The sequence below is a fragment of the Coffea arabica genome, chromosome 2c, assembly GCF_036785885.1.
Source record: "Coffea arabica cultivar ET-39 chromosome 2c, Coffea Arabica ET-39 HiFi, whole genome shotgun sequence".
In the NCBI taxonomy this organism is placed as follows: Eukaryota; Viridiplantae; Streptophyta; class Magnoliopsida; order Gentianales; family Rubiaceae; genus Coffea; species Coffea arabica.
Window position 1 is genome coordinate 24,412,248 of NC_092312.1, and position 20,258 is coordinate 24,432,505.

General features: G+C 35.2%; 1 protein-coding gene and 1 non-coding gene across 2 annotated transcripts; one reads left to right on the forward strand and one right to left on the reverse strand.

The window, feature by feature from the left end:
* The first annotated feature begins 692 nt into the window (after positions 1 to 692).
* Positions 693 to 1,892, forward strand: LOC113722882 (non-specific phospholipase C3-like). The gene has a single exon (XM_027246109.2). The coding sequence runs from the start codon at positions 993 to 995 to the stop codon at positions 1,512 to 1,514; it is 522 nt and encodes a 173-aa protein (XP_027101910.1). The 5' UTR covers positions 693 to 992; the 3' UTR covers positions 1,515 to 1,892.
* A 5,547-nt stretch (positions 1,893 to 7,439) lies between these two features.
* Positions 7,440 to 7,546, reverse strand: LOC113728293 (small nucleolar RNA R71). The gene has a single exon (XR_003458022.1). It is a non-coding gene; the product is annotated as a small nucleolar RNA R71 (small nucleolar RNA).
* Positions 7,547 to 20,258: the final 12,712 nt, after the last annotated feature.

A 20,258-nucleotide genomic window follows, 5' to 3' on the forward strand; every position in this document is an offset into this window, starting at 1 on the left:
GTAGCAACAACTAGAGTAATTAATATGGTAGTCGTTATATTTTTCTTAGCTTTTTTGTATCACAATGGTAAAAGAGAGAAAATAAAATCATTCAATTTGACGAATTGAGCTTAAATACTATAACAGTTTGACAAATTTTGCCTCAAAAAGGGACCAAACAGCTAGGCAAATACAAGTATTAGAAAAAACAAAACAAAAAGGAACCTTTTCTTGCTTGAAATCTATGTTTAATGAGAGTGGCAAATTGATAGCCGTTCATCTATTTGCAAGAAGTTGAAGTTGAAGTTGGTTCGTATGTGAAGTGACGTGTTATTGTTGAAATTTTTTTTGGAGAAATAAGGCACCAAAAATTGGCAAATTGCAAAATATTTATCTCACCTGATCAAGGGTGATTTGACTTGAGTTACATCAGTGTTTAAGAAGATGGAGATTGACATTGCAATATGGAAGAAAAGGGGAAAAGTATCAGTTTAGCTGTATAACGAATACTTCCTTTTAAAAAACAAAACGTTTCCATGCATGCAGAAAACTCATTTGGCTTTTCGACGGTGACTGTCTAGCTATTTGCTTTTGTTTCTTTTTTTTTTTTTCTTTTTTTTCAACACAGCAAACTATGGAGGAAAAAAAAAAAAGAAGCAAATCTTAATTTCATAAATCAACTACAATACCAAAGAAGCAAACTTCTGCACTACCCGCATTAAAGAGGCATTGTCAGTCGCAAAATGTAGATTTGCTGTTTAACGATTGACCTGGGGGCAACAGAACTTTAATAGCCTCCTTCTTACTAGGTTCAGGGTTCACCCTCTATCAGGAAGGACAGGACAGTGCAAGTAGGAACCACAGTCATCAAAATCAAATACTTTAAAATACAATTGCCCAGAAAATTAGGAATGGTTATTTATTGATACTAAATTGCCTAACGTCGTCATTGCAAGATTATCTTAAAATACTTCAGAAGTATTGTAGCCCAAGAAAATCAATCATTTGACCACATGCTAGGATGGATGAGGTCCCTGAATCCTGAAATTGATGGTGTAACTGGAACTGAATGGAACCCTTTATCAACCTCTGATCCTGATTCAAACAGCATCTATTTTGGCGATCAATCTGAAGATGTTGTGCCAGATCCTGCCCATTCATTTGACGCAATATTATTGGAGCAAGTTTTTGGTGTACCATGGACTAGTGATCAGTTCTCGTCATCATCAGCTTCCCAAGATCTTTCTCCAACACTGGATGGCTTCACACAGAATGCGGAAAGGTTTCAGGATTGGATAGTTGTGAAGATAATGAATGGATTCAAACCAATGTCGTCATTGCCAGAAATAGTAATGCATGGACACAGACCAGAGTCATTGCCAGTTTACAAGGAGCTGATTTCAGAATTTGCAGTTTATGACAGACGGTTTTCATCAATTCCTGGTTTGACACAGCCAAATACGCTGTTTATCAGCTCCGCTACATCTTATGGTGCCATAGATTTCTTTCACAACTCTGGACTGAAATTTTGTTAATTATCATCTACGACGAACATGGTGGATTTTATGATCATGTTCCAACTCCTCTCACCGGGATTCCAAGCCCAGATAACAAAGTAGCTCCTGCACCCCATAATTTCAGGTTTGATCGCTTCGGTGTTAGCGGTTCCGGCAATTCTGATTTCTCCCTGGATTGAACGCGGAACTGGTGTGTGAAGCATTATATTTTGGCTAATGTTTTGGTGTTTAGACAATAGCTAATTGGTACCTAAATTTCTTCTAGGTCAAGTTATTAACTAGGATTTTGGATACAATTGGCAAAGCAGTGTCACACGGGCCTTCAGGGCCATATCCTACATCAGAATTTGAACATTCATCAATGCCAGAAACTCTTAAGAAGATTTTCCATTGAAAGGAGTTCTTGACGAATATTGATGCACGGGCAGGCACCTTCGAATGTGTTCTGAATAGGAATAGCCCCGGAACTGATTGTCCAGGTTGCCATGCTTAATCCTTTTTCTTACATACAAGCTTTGACAAATGATACTGTCACAGTTAGTCATTATATGCCAAAAATTTTTTTTTTCTTTTTTCTAAAATGACAAATTTATTCTCCATTAGTTAGAGATTGTGTTCACATTAACAAGTTAAAGTATTTATAAATTAATTTTCTATATATACATTATCAATGTATATTAATTCAAGTAGTTATATGCCAAAATAATTTTTCCTTTTTTTTTTATCCTTCCACCTCTTCCCACATCCTTTCTGCAATTGTTAGGTACAGGATTCGAATCTTGAACCTAACAGCAGTGAAGACACTAAGAGCCCTCCGCTTGTGTTGTATTGTGAAAAGTTTTAATACCAAATTAATGAATTAAATCCACTACTAGTGGAGGAAAACAAATAAATTTATTATACTCGATCGAGATGTATATAATAACAACACTCACAAAATAAACCTATACTAGACACTACAAAATTGAGTTTTACTCTTGGAAATATCTGCTCTAATTTTATCAGAGTCTCATCTTGATTTGAGAATGGACTTCGGCAATTTGTCCATTGCCAATAAATCAGTAAAACAAACACTCTAAAGCCGTAAAAAGTGCTGCCTTTCTTCTATGGATAACTTTAATCGAACTCATAAATGCAACAATAGCCTACAAATTTTAACTAAAGGCATTGTTGTGTTATTTAAAATACCCTGACCACTAGACTGACCCACTGGGTTTATATCAAAACAATTTCTTTTTTTCTTTCTTAAATGGCAAATTTAGATTCCTCTAATTAAAGATTGGGTTCACATTCAATGGATAATTTGTCATGTCATGTAAGAAATTTGTGCTCGCATTATAATATCAGTTGCGGCATAATACTTGTCAAAATATATATGTGGATGCATTAGATTTGAAACGTATATTATGTATAACATGTATGTGTACGAGCTCATGCTAACACACCTCCACAATCCAAACTTAAGCTCCCAAAACTGATAAGATTTCACTTAAGAAAAAAAAAAAACTAGATTCTTCTGATTTATTATTTCAACAATTCATGGAAAATCATGATACCGGTTTCAGTGGTCTAGGTCCCAAATCTTTTTTTTTTTTTTTTTTTTTTAGAGCATGGGCTCTATAATATGCCATGCAGTCTAAAACTCTAAAATAACTTAAATTTGACTTTCTCCCTTTCCATAACTAATGCAAATTTTCAGATATATTGGGAATTTGATCATCTAACCTTTTTTTTTTATGTTATTTTATCTTATCTTAATATGATCTCATTTGTTAGACATTTAATCCTTTCAGATTGACATCATATAATTACGTAACTGTTAGATTGGAAACCAACATCATCTTAATATTTATCTGCAATTATAATATTAAATAGATCAAAGTGGTTTTGATGAAACCCTTTTACATAGTATTACTAGAAGAAAATCCTGTGTGAGTTATCATTATTTCCTCTTTTTTTTTTGGTATTTCTCATTGTAGCAACAATTTTAAATTGGCAGTCGTTAAATTTTGTTGATGCTGTTGATGATGTATCTTAGTCAATTTCTTTTCTAATAGAAAATAGAAAATCTTTTCAATTAATGTTAGTGAAAGATAGCAATACTTCTCTGTTGAAGAAAATAGAAAAATTTTATTGATTAAAGTTGTCTATGTTATCTCATCTAAAAATTGTTTCCAAATTTAAGAAAGTTTTGCGAGCTCAAGGGTAATTTTACTTGCGTTACATCACTATTTAAGGAGGGCTATTGACGTTACAATCTATATCTATATCTATATGTATTGCAGAAGAGGTTTTTAGCAGAAACCCTCTCATAGCTTCCAAACTTATCATTCTTTTTTCTAGATTTTTGTATTTATTTTAATACATAAAAAGTAGTGGGTTATAACCAACCTTATCACCAGTCAAATTTAAAATTTAAAACATTTCCACTATCTACTTCATAACCCGTTTATAGTTTGTTATTTATACTTTAAATCCTTTTTACTCCTTAATTAAAGACAAATGCTCATTCGTATACTATTTTAATACAATATTACATTTTTATAATTAAGAAATATTTATCACCAAACTAACCCTATAACCACCCCTACAAATGAGCATTGCAAATTACAATCACTTTTCAAAAAAATCACAAATGTGCAACTAAATGTAAAGTTGAGGGGGGTAAAGTGCAGCTAAATGTAAAGTTAAGGGGCTTACTATATTTAACCCTAAAAAAATCCCAAGAACGGGACAAGTAGTGGGTGTGGGTTATGGATTTTTGTATTATTTTAATACATAAAAAGTAGTGGGTTATAACCAACCCTATCACCAGTCAAATTTAAAATTTAAAACTTTCTCATAATCTACTTCATAAATCGTTAAATATATTTATACTTTAAATCCTTTTTATACTTTTGTATTTATTTATACTTTAAATCCTTTTTACTCCTTAATTAAAGACAAATGCTCATTCACATGTTATTTTTAATACAATTTTAATTCGGGAGCATACAACATGATCAAGAAACGGCAGAACCAATTAGAACTAGATTTTGACCAAAAAAAAGTTATGCCTAGATGCCACTGGCACGTTGTTGTAACTTGCGATACCAATTAGGACTATTTAGCATTTTTTTTTGCAAGGAATTAGGGCACTGTAAAGCTTATTTAGGCAAACTTTACCTCATCGGTGATTTGAGTATCAAGTTATTGAATATATTACAAATCCTATAATCATGCTCACATTTTCCCCATATTTCCCCCACGTTTCTTGATCATCTAATAAGGAAACTATAAAAACTAATGAAACAGTAAGAAAAACATTAAAAAAGGAAAATGCATGGTTGACGCAACAAACGGCTTTTATAACTTAAAATCGTTGACGCATGGTTGCAAACACAATGATTGGAAATATTACCATCTTAAAATGCATATGAAGAAAAGAAAAAGAATATGTAACAAATTCAACAATTTTTTAAGTGCATTTTCGTCCAAATTTAATTATGTTAGTCATAGTTATAGTTCAACTTTACGAGGAATATACATACATACTTCTTCCCTATTACCTATCACTTCAAGAAGCGAGAAGACGCTTCAGCTCAGATTATGAAGACACCAATCCCTCCTTTAAAACACTACAACCAAGTAAAACTTTTTCATTTTAGTTAAAGATTAAATCGTTGCCTGGTGATAGGGTATTAATTGTTAGTAATTTTATCGTTAATTCTCCTCTTTATTCTTGCCAAATATTGTTTTAATTGTCAATATATATTTATATTTGGTATTTGGATATAATTTCAGAAAATGGAGCAGAAAAATGCTAAGAAGGGGACATTCTTGAGAAGATTTCTCCACACGAGAAAGCTTCTAAAAGCTTTCCACAATCAGCCCAAATTGTGCAAACCAACGGAATTGCTGATGAAGAATTGAATTGATATGATGAAATCCACTAGCAATAAGAAATCAAAGCGGGGACCACGTAGAAAGTTGAGGAATTGCTTTAGACATTTGGTTCCTCTTTTGGGAGATGTAATTGATTAGCTATGGCTGGCATTTGATCAGGAGATTACTTTTCCAATTGCTCCCTACGTAGCTAGTCCCTTAAGAGACTAGTGCTCCAATAAAATAAGAAGGCACTAGATTAGTGGGCTCAAGGAGAAAAGACTATGAAAAAGCTATGAAGACTAAAGGCTTGCCTTATATATATCGGACGATGGCAGAAGACATTAGACTAGTTTTTAGTTTTCTCTCCAAGAGGCTCCGTAGGTAGAATAGGTAGTTGATTGGTTTGTTGGATTTTGGGTGTGAAGTTTTCTTCAGAAGTTTGTTTTATGTTTCTTCGGTCTCTTTCACTCAACTAGTTTCTTCCATGAAACTAGTTCTATTGCATTAGATTACGGAGAATCAAATTTTCATTTTCAGTTACTAGCAAGAGTTATTTATGTCTTCCAATTCAATTGAATTGCGTGGGAATTTTCTTATGAGGCGCGGCTAATTTTCTTCTCTAGTCAAGGATCAATGCGAAGACGCAGTCCCAAATATCTGTGAGATCTAATTAATTTTACGTGTTCCTTAATTTATTAATATTTGCATGTTTTCTATTTTAATTTCCATGGGATTATTTTGTTAATTGGATATCAAGGGCCCGATGTGCAATTTGACTTCTTAATCTCTTGTCAAATTAATCAATTAAATCCGTAATTGTTTAGTTGGTTAATATTAGTGACAACTAGTATTTTCACATACTAGGGGAACATGCAATCTGATTTAAATAACCCTCGTAGAGTGTTATTAATTTGGGTTAGGCTTTTCTAGTTTTTAATGCAATTAGGAAATTAATTCCTGCGGTCGTACCTAGGAGTATTTCCTGATTAGGGGTAATCAACGGTCGTACCTTGGTTATCAATAAATTAAGGAAAACCTGGTCGTTAGAGCTTATCGGCGACTATAACTAACCTGTTAATAAAATTAAGTGAACTTTCTTTGCATCAATGATCGGATGAATGGACTGTGTCTACGTAGTTGTATCCTTGGCTAGAATTTATTTATCATTTATTTAATTGCTATTTACAATTGTATTAATTAATTATTTATTTTTGGTTAATTATTTTTAGTTAAATTGTTTAATTATTTATTTTTAATTTCATTTTGATAAAATTTCCCCATGTCTCGAATTTAAAAAGAATCAAATTTTTTCCAGTCCCTGTGGATTCGACCCTGCTTACTACTATACACAGAAAATTTATTTTTCTTAATCAGGTATTTATTATTGCACAGGCACGACACCTGTCAATTTTTGGCGCCGTTGCCGGGGACTGGCGTTAATTATTTGTTTCTTTTTAAGTTTATTTTTGTTCTAATTTTCTGATATTTTTCTAGTTTATGCCTCGCTCTTCTCGTACAGGCGAATTAATTTTCGACCCTGAAGTAGAGAAGACCGCGCGTAGAATGAGAAAAGAAACCAGGCGGCTCAGGGAGGAGCAATACGATATTGCACCTCAAGAACTTGATCCAGAGGTTGAGCCGACAAATTTGTCTGGTGACAATTCAGGTGACAATTCAAGTGATTCAGACCAAGAGGAAGTCACTATGGCAAATGCACGAACACTAAGGGAGTTGGCTGCTCCTGATTTAAATCAGCAGCCCTTGTGCATTACTTTTCCACATTTAAATGATGACACTCCCTTTGAACTAAAATCTGGTCTAATTCATCTCTTGCCATCTTTTCATGGTCTACCAGGTGAGGAGCCCTACAAGCACTTGCAAGAGTTCGACGTCGTTTGCAACAACATGAAGCCCCCGGGAATTACAGAAGAGCAAATAAAGATGAGGGCCTTCCCCTTCTCTTTGAAGGACTCCGCAAAAGACTGGCTCTACTACCTACCGCCTGGTAGTATCACCACGTGGGATCAACTGAAGAAAAAATTCTTGGACAAGTACTTTCCGGCATCTCGAGCTGCGAGCCTAAGGAAGGAGATATGTGGTATCAAACAACACCCAAGCGAATCTCTCTATGAGTACTGGGAGAGATTTAAGAAACTGTGCACGAAATGCCCTCAGCATCAGATAAGTGAGCAACTGCCCATTCAATATTTCTATGAGGGGTTACTTTTCAGGGACAGAAGCATAATCGATGCTGCAAGTGGAGGGGCGTTGGTGAACAAAACCCCTCGAGGAGCATGGGAGTTGATTGAAGGGATGGCTGAGAACTCACAGTAGTTTGGTTCAAGAGAGGACATCCCGACGCGTAGGGTGAATGAGGTGGAAACGTCCTCTATCCAACAGCAGATCTCCGAATTAACATCTTTCGTAAGACAATTAGCTGTGGGGAGTGCTTCACAAGCCAAAGTGTGTGGGGTGTGCACTGCCGTGGGTCATCCTACGAAAATGTGTCCACTGGTTCAAGAAAAAACTGCAGAACAGGTGAACATGGCTGGCCACGTGCCCGCGCCAAGAAAGCAGTACGACCCGTACTCAACACCTACAATCCTGGTTGGAGGGATCACCCCAACCTTAGCTATGGAGGAAATAGGCAGTTTAACTTTGTGCCAAATAAACAGCAAGGACACCAACAGCAGTACCATCCTCGGCCACCACCACCACCACCCCCTTCAAACTCAAATCCGTCCATGGAAGAGATGATGAAGCAATTACTTGCTAACCAACAAAAGACGGATTCAGACCTGCAAAGCATGAGAAATCAATTGGGACAGGTGCAATCATTGCAAAATCAAATGAATCAAATGGCCATAACGATCAACCGTCTGGAGTCCCAAGTTCAAGGGAAGTTGTCATCTCAACCTGAGGCGAATCCAAAGAATGTAAGTGCAATGACCTTAAGGAATGGCAAGGAAGTTCAAGGACCCGAACCGGTGATTCCTAAAGACAAGGACGAGGAACGGATTGAGAAAGAATTGGAAGAGGTGGGCAGAGACAACAAAAATGCAAAGGTACCCTCGAACCCAATTCCTACAACTAAAACTAATCCACCTCCCTTTCCTAGCAGGTTAGAGAAACCAAAGAAGCAAGACAAGGAAAAAGAGGTCTTGGAGATCTTTCGCAAGGTGAAAATCAACATACCCCTGCTGGATGCGATTAAACAAGTACCCAGGTACGCAAAATTTTTGAGGGACCTGTGTGCCAACCGCAAGCGGTTGAAGGGGGATGAACGAGTTATAGTTGGGGAGAATGTTTCAGCAATTCTACAAAGGAAATTTCCACCAAAATACGGAGATCCAGGTATGTTTACTATTCCTTGTAGGATAGGTAATACTTTGATTGGAAAGGCCATGTTAGACCTGGGAGCCTCAATTAATGTCATGCCAAAGTCAATTTATGCTTCCTTAAACTTAGGCCCTTTGAAAGAGACTGGGATAATAATCCAATTAGCTGACAGGACCAATGCATACCCTGACGGGTTGATTGAAGATGTTTTGATAAAAATTAACGAATTGGTTTTTTCAGCTGATTTTTATGTGCTCGACATGGAGGATGAACACTCCCGTGATCCGTCACCTTTGTTGTTAGGTAGACCCTTTTTGAGCACAGCCCGAACCAAAATTGATGTTAATAAGGGTACTTTGTCTATGGAATTTGATGGTGAGATTGTTCACTTTAACATCTTTGAGACCATGAAATATCCATCCGAATCAAATGTTGGCTCTGTTTTTTCGGTAAATGTTATTGACCCTGCTATACAGGAGATTTTTGAAATTGAAGGCAGGGATGAGCTAGAGGTCGTTCTGACCAGGCACTTCGAGTCCGAAACGACCTCTGGAGTAGAGTTGAGTGAAGAGTTTAAATGCGTGATTGGATCGTTGCAAACGTTACCAACCACGAAGACAAGGTATGACCTCGCACCCATTTTTATACCTGAACCTCACAAAAGGTTACTTCTATCTGTGGTGCAGGCACCTGTCTTGGAACTGAAACCGCTGCCGAAACACCTGAAGTATGTATACTTGGGTGAAGGGGAGACACTTCCAGTGATCATCTCCGCGGGTTTATCAAAGGTTCAAGAAGAGAAACTACTTCGAGTTCTTAGGGAACATAAGCAGGCGATAGGATGGACCATCGCCGACATCAAGGGAATTAGCCCCGCGGTGTGTATGCACCGAATTCGACTCGAAGAAAATGCTAAACCCGTACGGCAAGCTCAACGAAGATTAAATCCTCTCATGATGGAGGTCGTAAAGAAAGAGATTTTAAAACTGCTGGACGTTGGAATTATATTTGCAATATCAGATAACCCGTGGGTAAGTCCAGTACAGGTGGTCCCGAAGAATGCAGGGGTGACGGTAGAATCAAACCAAGAGGGTGAGCTCGTACCAATTCGAAAGCCCACCGGATGGCGACAGTGTATCGATTACCGAAAGCTAAATGCCGTCACGAAAAAGGACCATTTCCCCCTCCCTTTCATTGACCAAATGGTGGAACGATTAGCATGTCGAGCTTACTATTGTTTCTTGGATGGATTTTCAGGTTATTTTCAAATTGCCATCGCACCCGAGGACTAAGAAAAGACTACTTTCACCTGCCCGTTTGGAACATTTGCATACCGAAGGATGCCATTTGGATTGTGCAATGCACCTGCTACCTTCCAAAGATGCATGGTAAGTATCTTTTCAGAATATGTTGAGAAGAGTATTGAGGTTTTCATGGACGATTTCAGTGTATATGGTGAAAGTTTTGAAAACTGTCTAGATAACCTGAAATTGATTTTAGTAAGGTGTATAGAAACTAATCTCGTGCTTAATTGGGAAAAATGTCATTTTATGGTTGAACACGGGATAGTTTTGGGTCATGTTGTATCATCTACAGGTATTGAGGTTGATAAGGCAAAAATAGATGTTATATCTACTTTACCTTACCCCGCGAGTGTGCGGGAAGTTCGTTCTTTCTTGGGTCACGCAAGTTTCTATAGAAGGTTCATCAAGGACTTCTCGAAAATTGGAGCACCCTTGTTCCAACTTTTGCAAAAAGATGTATCCTTCGAATTTGATGAAACATGTAAGGGGGCATTCAATAAGTTAAAGGAGTTATTGACCACCTCACCTATTATCCAACCCCCTGACTGGAACCTCCCATTTGAAATCATGTGTGACGCCAGCGACTATGCAGTGGGTGCGGTATTGGGTCAAAGAGTAGAAAAGGCAGCTCATGCTATCTACTACGCATCTCGAGCTTTGAACGGAGTTCAATTGAACTATTCAACCACCGAAAAGGAGCTTTTAGCAGTTGTTTTTGCCTTAGAGAAATTTCGGTCTTATTTACTTGGTGCTAAAGTTATTATTTTTTCTGATCATGCAGCTTTGCGGTATCTGTTGATCAAGAAAGAGGCAAAATCGCGATTGATACGGTGGATATTGTTGTTATAAGAGTTCAACCTGGAGATCCGAGATAAGAAAGGGGCAGAGAACCTGGTAGCAGATCACTTGAGTCGAGTACAAGTCGTCGAAGAGGACCTCCCATTGAGAGAAGCATTTCCTGAGGAGCATTTATTTTCTATTAATTCATCCTTGCCTTGGTATGCAGATATTGTTAATTTTCTAGTCACTGACAAATTTCCTACAGGATGGCCTAAGGCAAAGAGAGATAAGTTGAGGAGCGATGCAAAATTCTACATTTGGGATGATCCTTACCTCTGGAAGCGGGGTGCCGATCAAATCATCCGTAGATGTGTAAGTGAAGCTGAATTTCAATCCATTCTAGCCTATTGTCATTCTTTTGCATGTGGAGGTCACTTTGGACCGAAGAGAACGGCTCGTAAGGTGCTAGAGAGTGGATTCTATTGGCCAACTCTATTCAAAGATGCCTACTCATTTTGTAAGTCATGTGATAAGTGTCAAAGAGTGGGTAATATCTCTCATAGGGTGACAATGACTCAAACCCCAATGATTTTTGTTGAAATTTTTGACGTTTGGGGCATTGATTTTATGGGTCCTTTTCCTTCGTCCTGTGGTTTTTTGTATATATTGCTTGCTGTAGATTATGTTTCGAAGTGGGTAGAAGCAAAGGCCACCCGCACTAATGATTCCAAAGTGGTTGCAGAATTCGTTAAGTCTAATATTTTTGTCCGCTTTGGGATGCCACGAGCAATTGTAAGTGATCGGGGTACTCATTTCTGCAACAAAACGATCGCTGCAATGTTTAGGAGATACGGTGTCTTGCACAAAGTCTTTACATCCTACCATCCTCAGACAAATGGTCAGGCGGAAGTATCGAACCGAGAGATCAAATCAATTCTAGAAAAGATGGTCCGACCCGATAGGAAGGATTGGAGTGTGAGACTAGAGGATGCACTATGGGCATATAGGACGGCATACAAGACACCCATTGACATGTCCCCTTACCGATTGGTATTTGGAAAGCCATGTCATCTCCCGGTAGAGTTTGAGCATAGAGCGTTTTGGGCGGTCAAGCAATGCAATATGGATATCGAGGAGGGCGGAATTCAAAGGAAGTTGCAATTACAAGAGTTGGAAGAAATCCGAAATGAAGCATACGAGAATGCAATGATCTATAAAGAGAAGAATCAGATCTTTCATGACCAACAGATCTCTAGGAAGACATTCGTCTGCGGGCAAAAAGTTTTACTATACCACTCCAAATTGAAGTTATTTCCAGGTAAGCTACGTTCTCGTTGGATTGGTCCCTTTGTTGTAACTAATGTCTTTGATTATGGTGCAGTGGAGATCCACAGTCTGAAGACGGAGAAGAAATTTGTGGTGAATGGTCATCGTCTCAAGCCTTATTATGATGAGGCTCCAGTTGAGCGAGTAGAGATGACGCATTTGGAGGACCCAATTTGCTTGGTTTAAGCAAATTATGGGCTATGTCTAGCCAAAGACATTAAAGAAAGGCGCTAGTTTGGGAGGCAACCCAAATATTAGTTTTGTTATTTCTAGTTGTTTTGTTCTTTCTAGTTGGTTCTTTTGCATTGGGTCATTTACTCGTTGGGTAGTATCAGTACTCATATTTCCTTTACTGAAATCAGGAAGTGAGATCTTGGCGTGCCCACGCGGCGTTGGTGTCTCCTGAGGTCAGTGGATGTTTTATAATCTTGGCATGCCCACGCGGTGTTTGACGACCTAAAAAAAAAAAAAATCCTTCTTTTTCTTCTTTTCTTTTTCTTTCTTCTTTCTTTCTTTCTTTCTTTCTTTCTTCTTTCCCTGTTTTCCCCTTTTCTCTGGTTCCTTCAACCAGAGCCGCCGCCGCCCCAGGTCTCCTCCCTTCCTCCTGCTCCACCGACGCCATCGCCGCTCCTCGCGCGCCACCTGGAGCCCGCCGCTCCCTCGCGCGCGCTACCCCAACCCGTCGCCCACCACCCGCAGTCGCTGAGCACCACCAGATCCAGCTGCCGCAAACTCTTCTCTCTCACAGCCACCACCTTCATCGCACCACTGGCTTCGTATGCACGCGTCTGCTTGAATCTCTTTTTATTATTTTTTTTTATTTTCTTATTTTATTATTGCAGCATGTTTTTATTATTTTTATTACAGTACATTTTTGAAAGTTTTGCGTGTTTGGACTACCTGACATTTCTATTCCTCCTTAGTTGGGTACTTCTGTGTTACTTTGCTTGTTTCTTTTTACTTTGCTTGATTTTTATTTATTTAGTAGATTGATTTGTGGTTAGTCGTGTGATTTACTTATTCCTTATGCGTGCACCGATGATACTAGTTTAGGGTGTTTTGCATATCTTTATTGATTTTACTTCGACACCTGTCATTATATATATATATATATTTTAGGTCGAATTGTGTTTAAATTGCTGTAATTTGTGTCCAATTGTGGGTAATTTGCTGAGATTGTTTGTTAAATTAGGAGGTGCTTGTAATGCTTAAATTTGCTTATTGAAGTAGATTGTCTCTAATTGCCTTGTGTGAGAGTCTTTGGTCTTTTCCATTTCAATTATTACATTGATTGGGGTGATTTTGAGGTGCATTGTTATTGCATTTGGCTAAGTTTGGAACCACAAGAGCTTATTGATTGCATTTACTATAAGTGTTGGGGTATTTGTATAACTTGTGGGTGATTGAAGTGTGCATTTTGTTGTTTAAATTAACTAAGCGAGAGGCCCCAATATTTATTACAATTGTTATTACAATTTGTTGGAAATGGTTGTCTATTGTTCATTGGAGTGATATTTGGAGAAAATGGTGAGACTCAGATCAACCCCAAGGGCTAATCCATCGATGTCTTGACGATTTCAGGGGAGTTTCGTTGCCCTTCTTCTTACTTTTTCTATATATTTGTTACATTGAGGGCAATGTATATTTTAAGTGTGGGGGGAATGGTTTGGATTTGATTGGAGTTTCTTTAAATTGTTGCTTTTCTTATTGTTGTCTTGATGAATAAATGTGGCAACTCACTCTTCTATTGCTGGTTGTGATTTATCCTATGAATTTTGTTTAGATGGCAAGTAAACGCATGTTATCTTGGTGAATATCATGAGTTTAATGACTTGGTGCAAATTGTGGTTAACTTGTTTAGGCAATATAAATATTTTATTAGCAATTGTTGTGTGGATTGGGCAATTGTTGATCTTAGTTCTCCATATTAGGACATGACGTGGGCCATGATCTTTAACTATTTGGTATTCCGGTGCTTTAATTGTGGTTAATAAATGGCTCTACTCCGCTAATGTCATCACCCAGTAACCGGGAGTCTTCACCACAAGTGTCGACTCTCGCGTCAAAAAGTTGCGATATCTATGAGTAGTTAGTCCTGAAGCTGTGAAAAGTTGAGTAACTGGGCTCTTTCATCTAAAAATGTCAGAGTTCACGTCAAAAGACTTGAATAGCTTGGGACTGAGCATTTATTAAAAAAAAAAAAGAGAGAAGAAAATAATAAGTAAGCTTATGATCATGTTGGCCTGCCGATCCTTGTTCTTCAATGTTGAGATTTTGGTTGTCAGTTGACCCAATTGCTAACTTTTGCTAGTTTAATATTTTGATTTCTTAGACGAGTTAGCTATGAATTGGACGAGTCTATGATTTCAGGAGCTAACCGGGAGAAATATGTCTTGACACTTAGCCACTAAAACTTGATTTTGGAATAAGCATAACTTGGCAGTAAATAAAATGAGAGTTAGCCATTGTTGAGTTTAGTGTTCCCATACTTGAGGACAAGCATGATTTACGTGTGGGGGGAATTGTTAGGGTATTAATTGTTAGTAATTTTATCGTTAATTCTCCTCTTTATTCTTGCCAAATATTGTTTTAATTGTCAATATATATTTATATTTGGTATTTGGATATAATTTCAGAAAATGGAGCAGAAAAATGCTAAGAAGGGGACATTCTTGAGAAGATTTCTCCACACGAGAAAACTTCTAAAAGCTTTCCACAATCAGCCCAAATTGTGCAAACCAACGGAATTGCTGATGAAGAATTGAATTGATATGATGAAATTCACTAGCAATAAGAAATCAAAGCGGGGACCACGTAGAAAGTTGAGGAATTGCTTTAGACATTTGGTTCCTCTTTTGGGAGATGTAATTGATTAGCTATGGCTGGCATTTGATCAGGAGATTACTTTTCCAATTGCTCCCTACGTAGCTAGTCCCTTAAGAGACTAGTGCTCCAATAAAATAAGAAGGCACTAGATTAGTGGGCTCAAGGAGAAAAGACTATGAAAAAGCTATGAAGACTAAAGGCTTGCCTTATATATATCGGACGATGGCAGAAGACATTAGACTAGTTTTTAGTTTTCTCTCCAAGAGGCTCCGTAGGTAGAATAGGTAGTTGATTGGTTTGTTGGATTTTGGGTGTGAAGTTTTCTTCAGAAGTTTGTTTTATGTTTCTTCGGTCTCTTTCACTCAACTAGTTTCTTCCATGAAACTAGTTCTATTGCATTAGATTACGGAGAATCAAATTTTCATTTTCAGTTACTAGCAAGAGTTATTTATGTCTTCCAATTCAATTGAATTGCGTGGGAATTTTCTTATGAGGCGCGGCTAATTTTCTTCTCTAGTCAAGGATCAATGCGAAGACGCAGTCCCAAATATCTGTGAGATCTAATTAATTTTACGTGTTCCTTAATTTATTAATATTTGCATGTTTTCTATTTTAATTTCCATGGGATTATTTTGTTAATTGGATATCAAGGGCCCGATGTGCAATTTGACTTCTTAATCTCTTGTCAAATTAATCAATTAAATCCGTAATTGTTTAGTTGGTTAATATTAGTGACAACTAGTATTTTCACATACTAGGGGAACATGCAATCTGATTTAAATAACCCTCGTAGAGTGTTATTAATTTGGGTTAGGCTTTTCTAGTTTTTAATGCAATTAGGAAATTAATTCCTGCGGTCGTACCTAGGAGTATTTCCTGATTAGGGGTAATCAACGGTCGTACCTTGGTTATCAATAAATTAAGGAAAAGCTGGTCGTTAGAGCTTATCGGCGACTATAACTAACCTGTTAATAAAATTAAGTGAACTTTCTTTGCATCAATGATCGGATGAATGGACTGTGTCTACGTAGTTGTATCCTTGGCTAGAATTTATTTATCATTTATTTAATTGCTATTTACAATTGTATTAATTAATTATTTATTTTTGGTTAATTATTTTTAGTTAAATTGTTTAATTATTTATTTTTAATTTCATTTTGATAAAATTTCCCCATGTCTCGAATTTAAAAAGAATCAAATTTTTTCCAGTCCCTGTGGATTCGACCCTACTTACTACTATACACAGAAAATTTATTTTTCTTAAGCAGGTATTTATTATTGCACAGGCACGACACCTGTCACCTGGTGTTTATATCTTCTACACCCAAGGCTGCAATATTTGAGTTTTTGGCTAAAATAATCTATTTTTCAAAAAATAATCCCAAAGTAATGCTCTTTCAGTTTTTATTCCCTTATTAATCTAATTATTGCCATGTAGACTCTCCATCAAAGGAAAAAAATAACTTATAAATCTTTTGTTTATATATTACACAGTTTTTCTTTATTTAGTGCCTTAAGGACATTCTGTAAACATATTACAAAAGGAAAGTGGATCCATAATTAGTGTTTTAAAATTGTTGATCACCCTCCAAATTGCAATGATTTTGTCAAAGAACTTTTTTTTTTCTGCCATTATTCCTCCCTAGCTTTGTTCTTGATTATTATATCACAAGTTCCTTTCTTTTTTTTCTTCTTACTTGCAATTATATATATGGTAGTCTCCTAACTTTGTAAATTTTAAGAAGTTTGCAAAAACTCAAATTGTTTGAAGTACGAGTAAACATTTCAAGATACATAATAATCATAGTTTACATGAACTATAAAAATTCCACTATAAGGGGAAAGAAAATTTGAAAAAAATTCTCTTGCATTTTTTGACTTATCAAAAGAGAATACATTTCAAAAAAATAGGAGAGAGAAAATATAACTAGATCAGTGTTAGTATCAAAATTAACACGCTATATGAGCCAATCTAATTTGAGAAATACTAATTAACTCAATAATAGATAGAGAAATATTTTTATTTATCTTTAAGATTGTACATAAGTAGCAAAATTTGAACTATTGAAAGGTTATTAAAAATCTATTGACGTGGATTGTATCTTTTAATATAAGATGGAAATGTGAATACTTTCCATACTCAAAGTCCACATGGGAACAAGTAGGTTAACAAGGGAATATATTTTGAAAGTGCATTAGTTTGGGAATAGTTTTAAAGAATGAGGTTATTGTGGAAATAAACTCTGCAATATTTAGTTTTCAAAACTTTCAAACGTATATTCTTATGTAACATATAATTTCAACGATAGTTAAGAATATGTCCTTGAAGTTTGAGCAAAAACATTAATGAATAGTTTCTATCCGAATAAAAAATTAATGAAATATATTTTTACATCTATCTGTATTGCACAAGAGGTAGGGAAGGATAACATTTGATGCTTGCTGTGCTTTTAGTATTTCTTTAGATATTTTTTTTGGAGCTTTGTTTAAATTTTTTAATATATGTTAAGGGTTTAGATAAGGTACATAAATACAATATAGATTAGATACTAAAATAGTACTTTTTAAATTTTTAACCTTTTTCATGTAACTAATATAACTAATTCATTTCCAACGCACGGAATAAAAGAAATATATTAGTTAACCTTCATAATTTATTTTTTAACCTTTCAAATTTAATTTTTTCAAAAATATATACCCCGACAATAATATATAAAAACAAACTACTAGCCACGTGCATGTTAGTGGTTTTAGCCTTGTATTTCAAATTACTACATGTACCAAAATATATTTATATAGGGATTACTATATTAACTGTGGGTGTTAACAACAATTCTATTGGTACTTAATTTTCTTTTGATTAGAATACAATTGTATATTTGATCATTGATGCTATTTCTTCTTTAACTATTGTATTTCTTTGGTTAACAATTCTCATACAATGTATAACATCATTACATTTAAAACAAATACAAAAACTATTGATTGTTAGTTTAATATATATTTTAATGCATTTCTAGATCAAAGAAATGAAAATTCTACCTCTCATCAAGTTCCACAACCATCGATATCACCAATGATCCAGCGTGATCATGGTAAATATAAAGTTTCTTATATCATTAAACTCATCTTGCAATTACACTTTTTGCTGCATTATCTTGCTAAATCAACTGTTTACATGACATAATATTAGATGGAATATATAATGACTCAACAATTATTGAAGTTCCCCTCACACCAACGTCGCCATGTAATAGCCATAACGATGGTAAGATCTAGGTTTCTCGCTTATTTTTAACACATAATTAACCATTACCATTGCATTTTCAACTCTATTAATGTAACTTATACACCTTATTTCTATATTTACTGTTGATGATATAATGTTTATGAATTATTAAAATTATGCAGACTCATCTGAAGATCATTTGTTCCTGCTACGCAAGACGTTGTGTCTGTTAACATAGTTACAGCAGAACAACACGATGCTGTGCCTGCTAACATAGTTACAGTAAAACAAATTGGTAATGTTCTTATACTTTTCTCATGTAATTATATTTAATATTTTTTTAAATATGATATTAAGTACACAAATTAAGGGTGCTCATGGATCAAATAATCAATTCATTTCTAATTTACCTAACCATACCCTTCCTCAATTCGAATGGTTACTTAGTGACCGGTTAATCTATAACATAGGGTTAGATTTACAAGGTAATATATCCTTCTTCCAAGAAAAAGAAAAAGAAAAATATTTAGATTGACAAATCCAAAAAAACAACAGTTTTAAATTGAATAATTTTATTTAATTTTACAACTCTACAAAATCATTAATACGAAATAGACTTGCAAATCAAAAAGTACAAAAATTATCAAATCAATAATATCATTTAATCTTACAAATCTAAAAAATCATTAATATAAAATAGACTTGCAAAACATAAATTATAATATTTTTCAAATCAATAATATTGTTTAATTTTACAACTCTAAAATATCTTGAATACAAAATAGACTTGCAAATCGAATAATACAACATTTCCGAATCAATAATATTATTTAATCTTACAACTCTCAAAATCATGAATACAAAAGAATAATAATGCATCAAAATACCAAATATTTAAAAGATTTGTTCTTATTTTGTCCATTTGTTGCCACCTATCATTTTTTTTAATAACGATGGTAGGTTGCTCCATTAATTTTGAATTTCGTATGTACTTAATTCTCAAGATAATGGTGATAGGTTGTTCAACCAACGAATCAATTCATGCAAAGATCGTACATTTTCATTTGTAGAAATTCAATAGAATTAATTAAATCACCAATTTTGGCGTCGTACTAAAAGTTGATTGATGTGAAGAGTGTTCGTACATTCATGCAAGATTATCAAATCGAATGCATAATATTTGTAAGCACTTCATTTTAACAACATTTAATTACATTCATTTTTATTCATATATCATTCATTTTCTAATATAAATTTCTATTATTTTTTTTCAGATCTATCTTCCGAAAAAATGCAGTTTTTGAATAATATACACATTCTATCATATTTCAAACTATTATTTGACAGATATTACATTTTAATTGTGTTGGTACAATTTTTTAATCTTTTTTAATTCACCCTTTTATTTTTATTTTTTTCAATAATGTCAGCACCGTGCGTAGCACGGGTATTCACACTAGTATCAAAATAAAGGGGAAGAGGATAACTTTTTCTGTGTGACAAATACTTTCTTTTAAAGAACAAAAGGTTTTCCATGTTATGCGGTAGCTTTTCCAAGGTGAATGTCTACTTGCTTTTTTTTTTTTTTTTTTTTTTTTTAGCACAACACGATATGGAGGAAATTAAAAGGAGAGCAAATCTTAATGTCATAAATCAACCAAAAATTATCAAACAAGCAAATCTTTTGCATTATCCTCGTTAAAGAGGCCTTATAGAGTTGTAAAATATAGGTATATTGATGAGCAACAGTTCCCCGGTGGTGTAATTTGGTGTTTACTGTGATAGGGTAACTAAGTATCATTTGCCCGCTATCAAGAAGGACAAACCAAGTAAGAACCACAGTTATCAAATATCAAATACTTCTCCAATATGCTAAATGCCAAGAAAATTAGGTGTGGTTAGTAATTGATATTAACTTGCCTGATGTCATTGCATAATTATATTTCTTTTTGTTTATAAGTTTATTGTCTATCAATTCACATGTTACATGTAGTGTGTGCCTTTTCTTTTTTGCTAAATGGTGAGCTAGGTAGTACCTAGAGTTAACTTACATGCATCTCGAACTAATTCACCTCCTTGACTCAAAAAGCC

Coding starts and splice junctions, on each gene's coding strand:
- LOC113722882 (XM_027246109.2), top strand. CDS start 993: ATGCTAGGATGGATGAGGTCCCTGAATCCTGAAATTGATGGTGTAACT.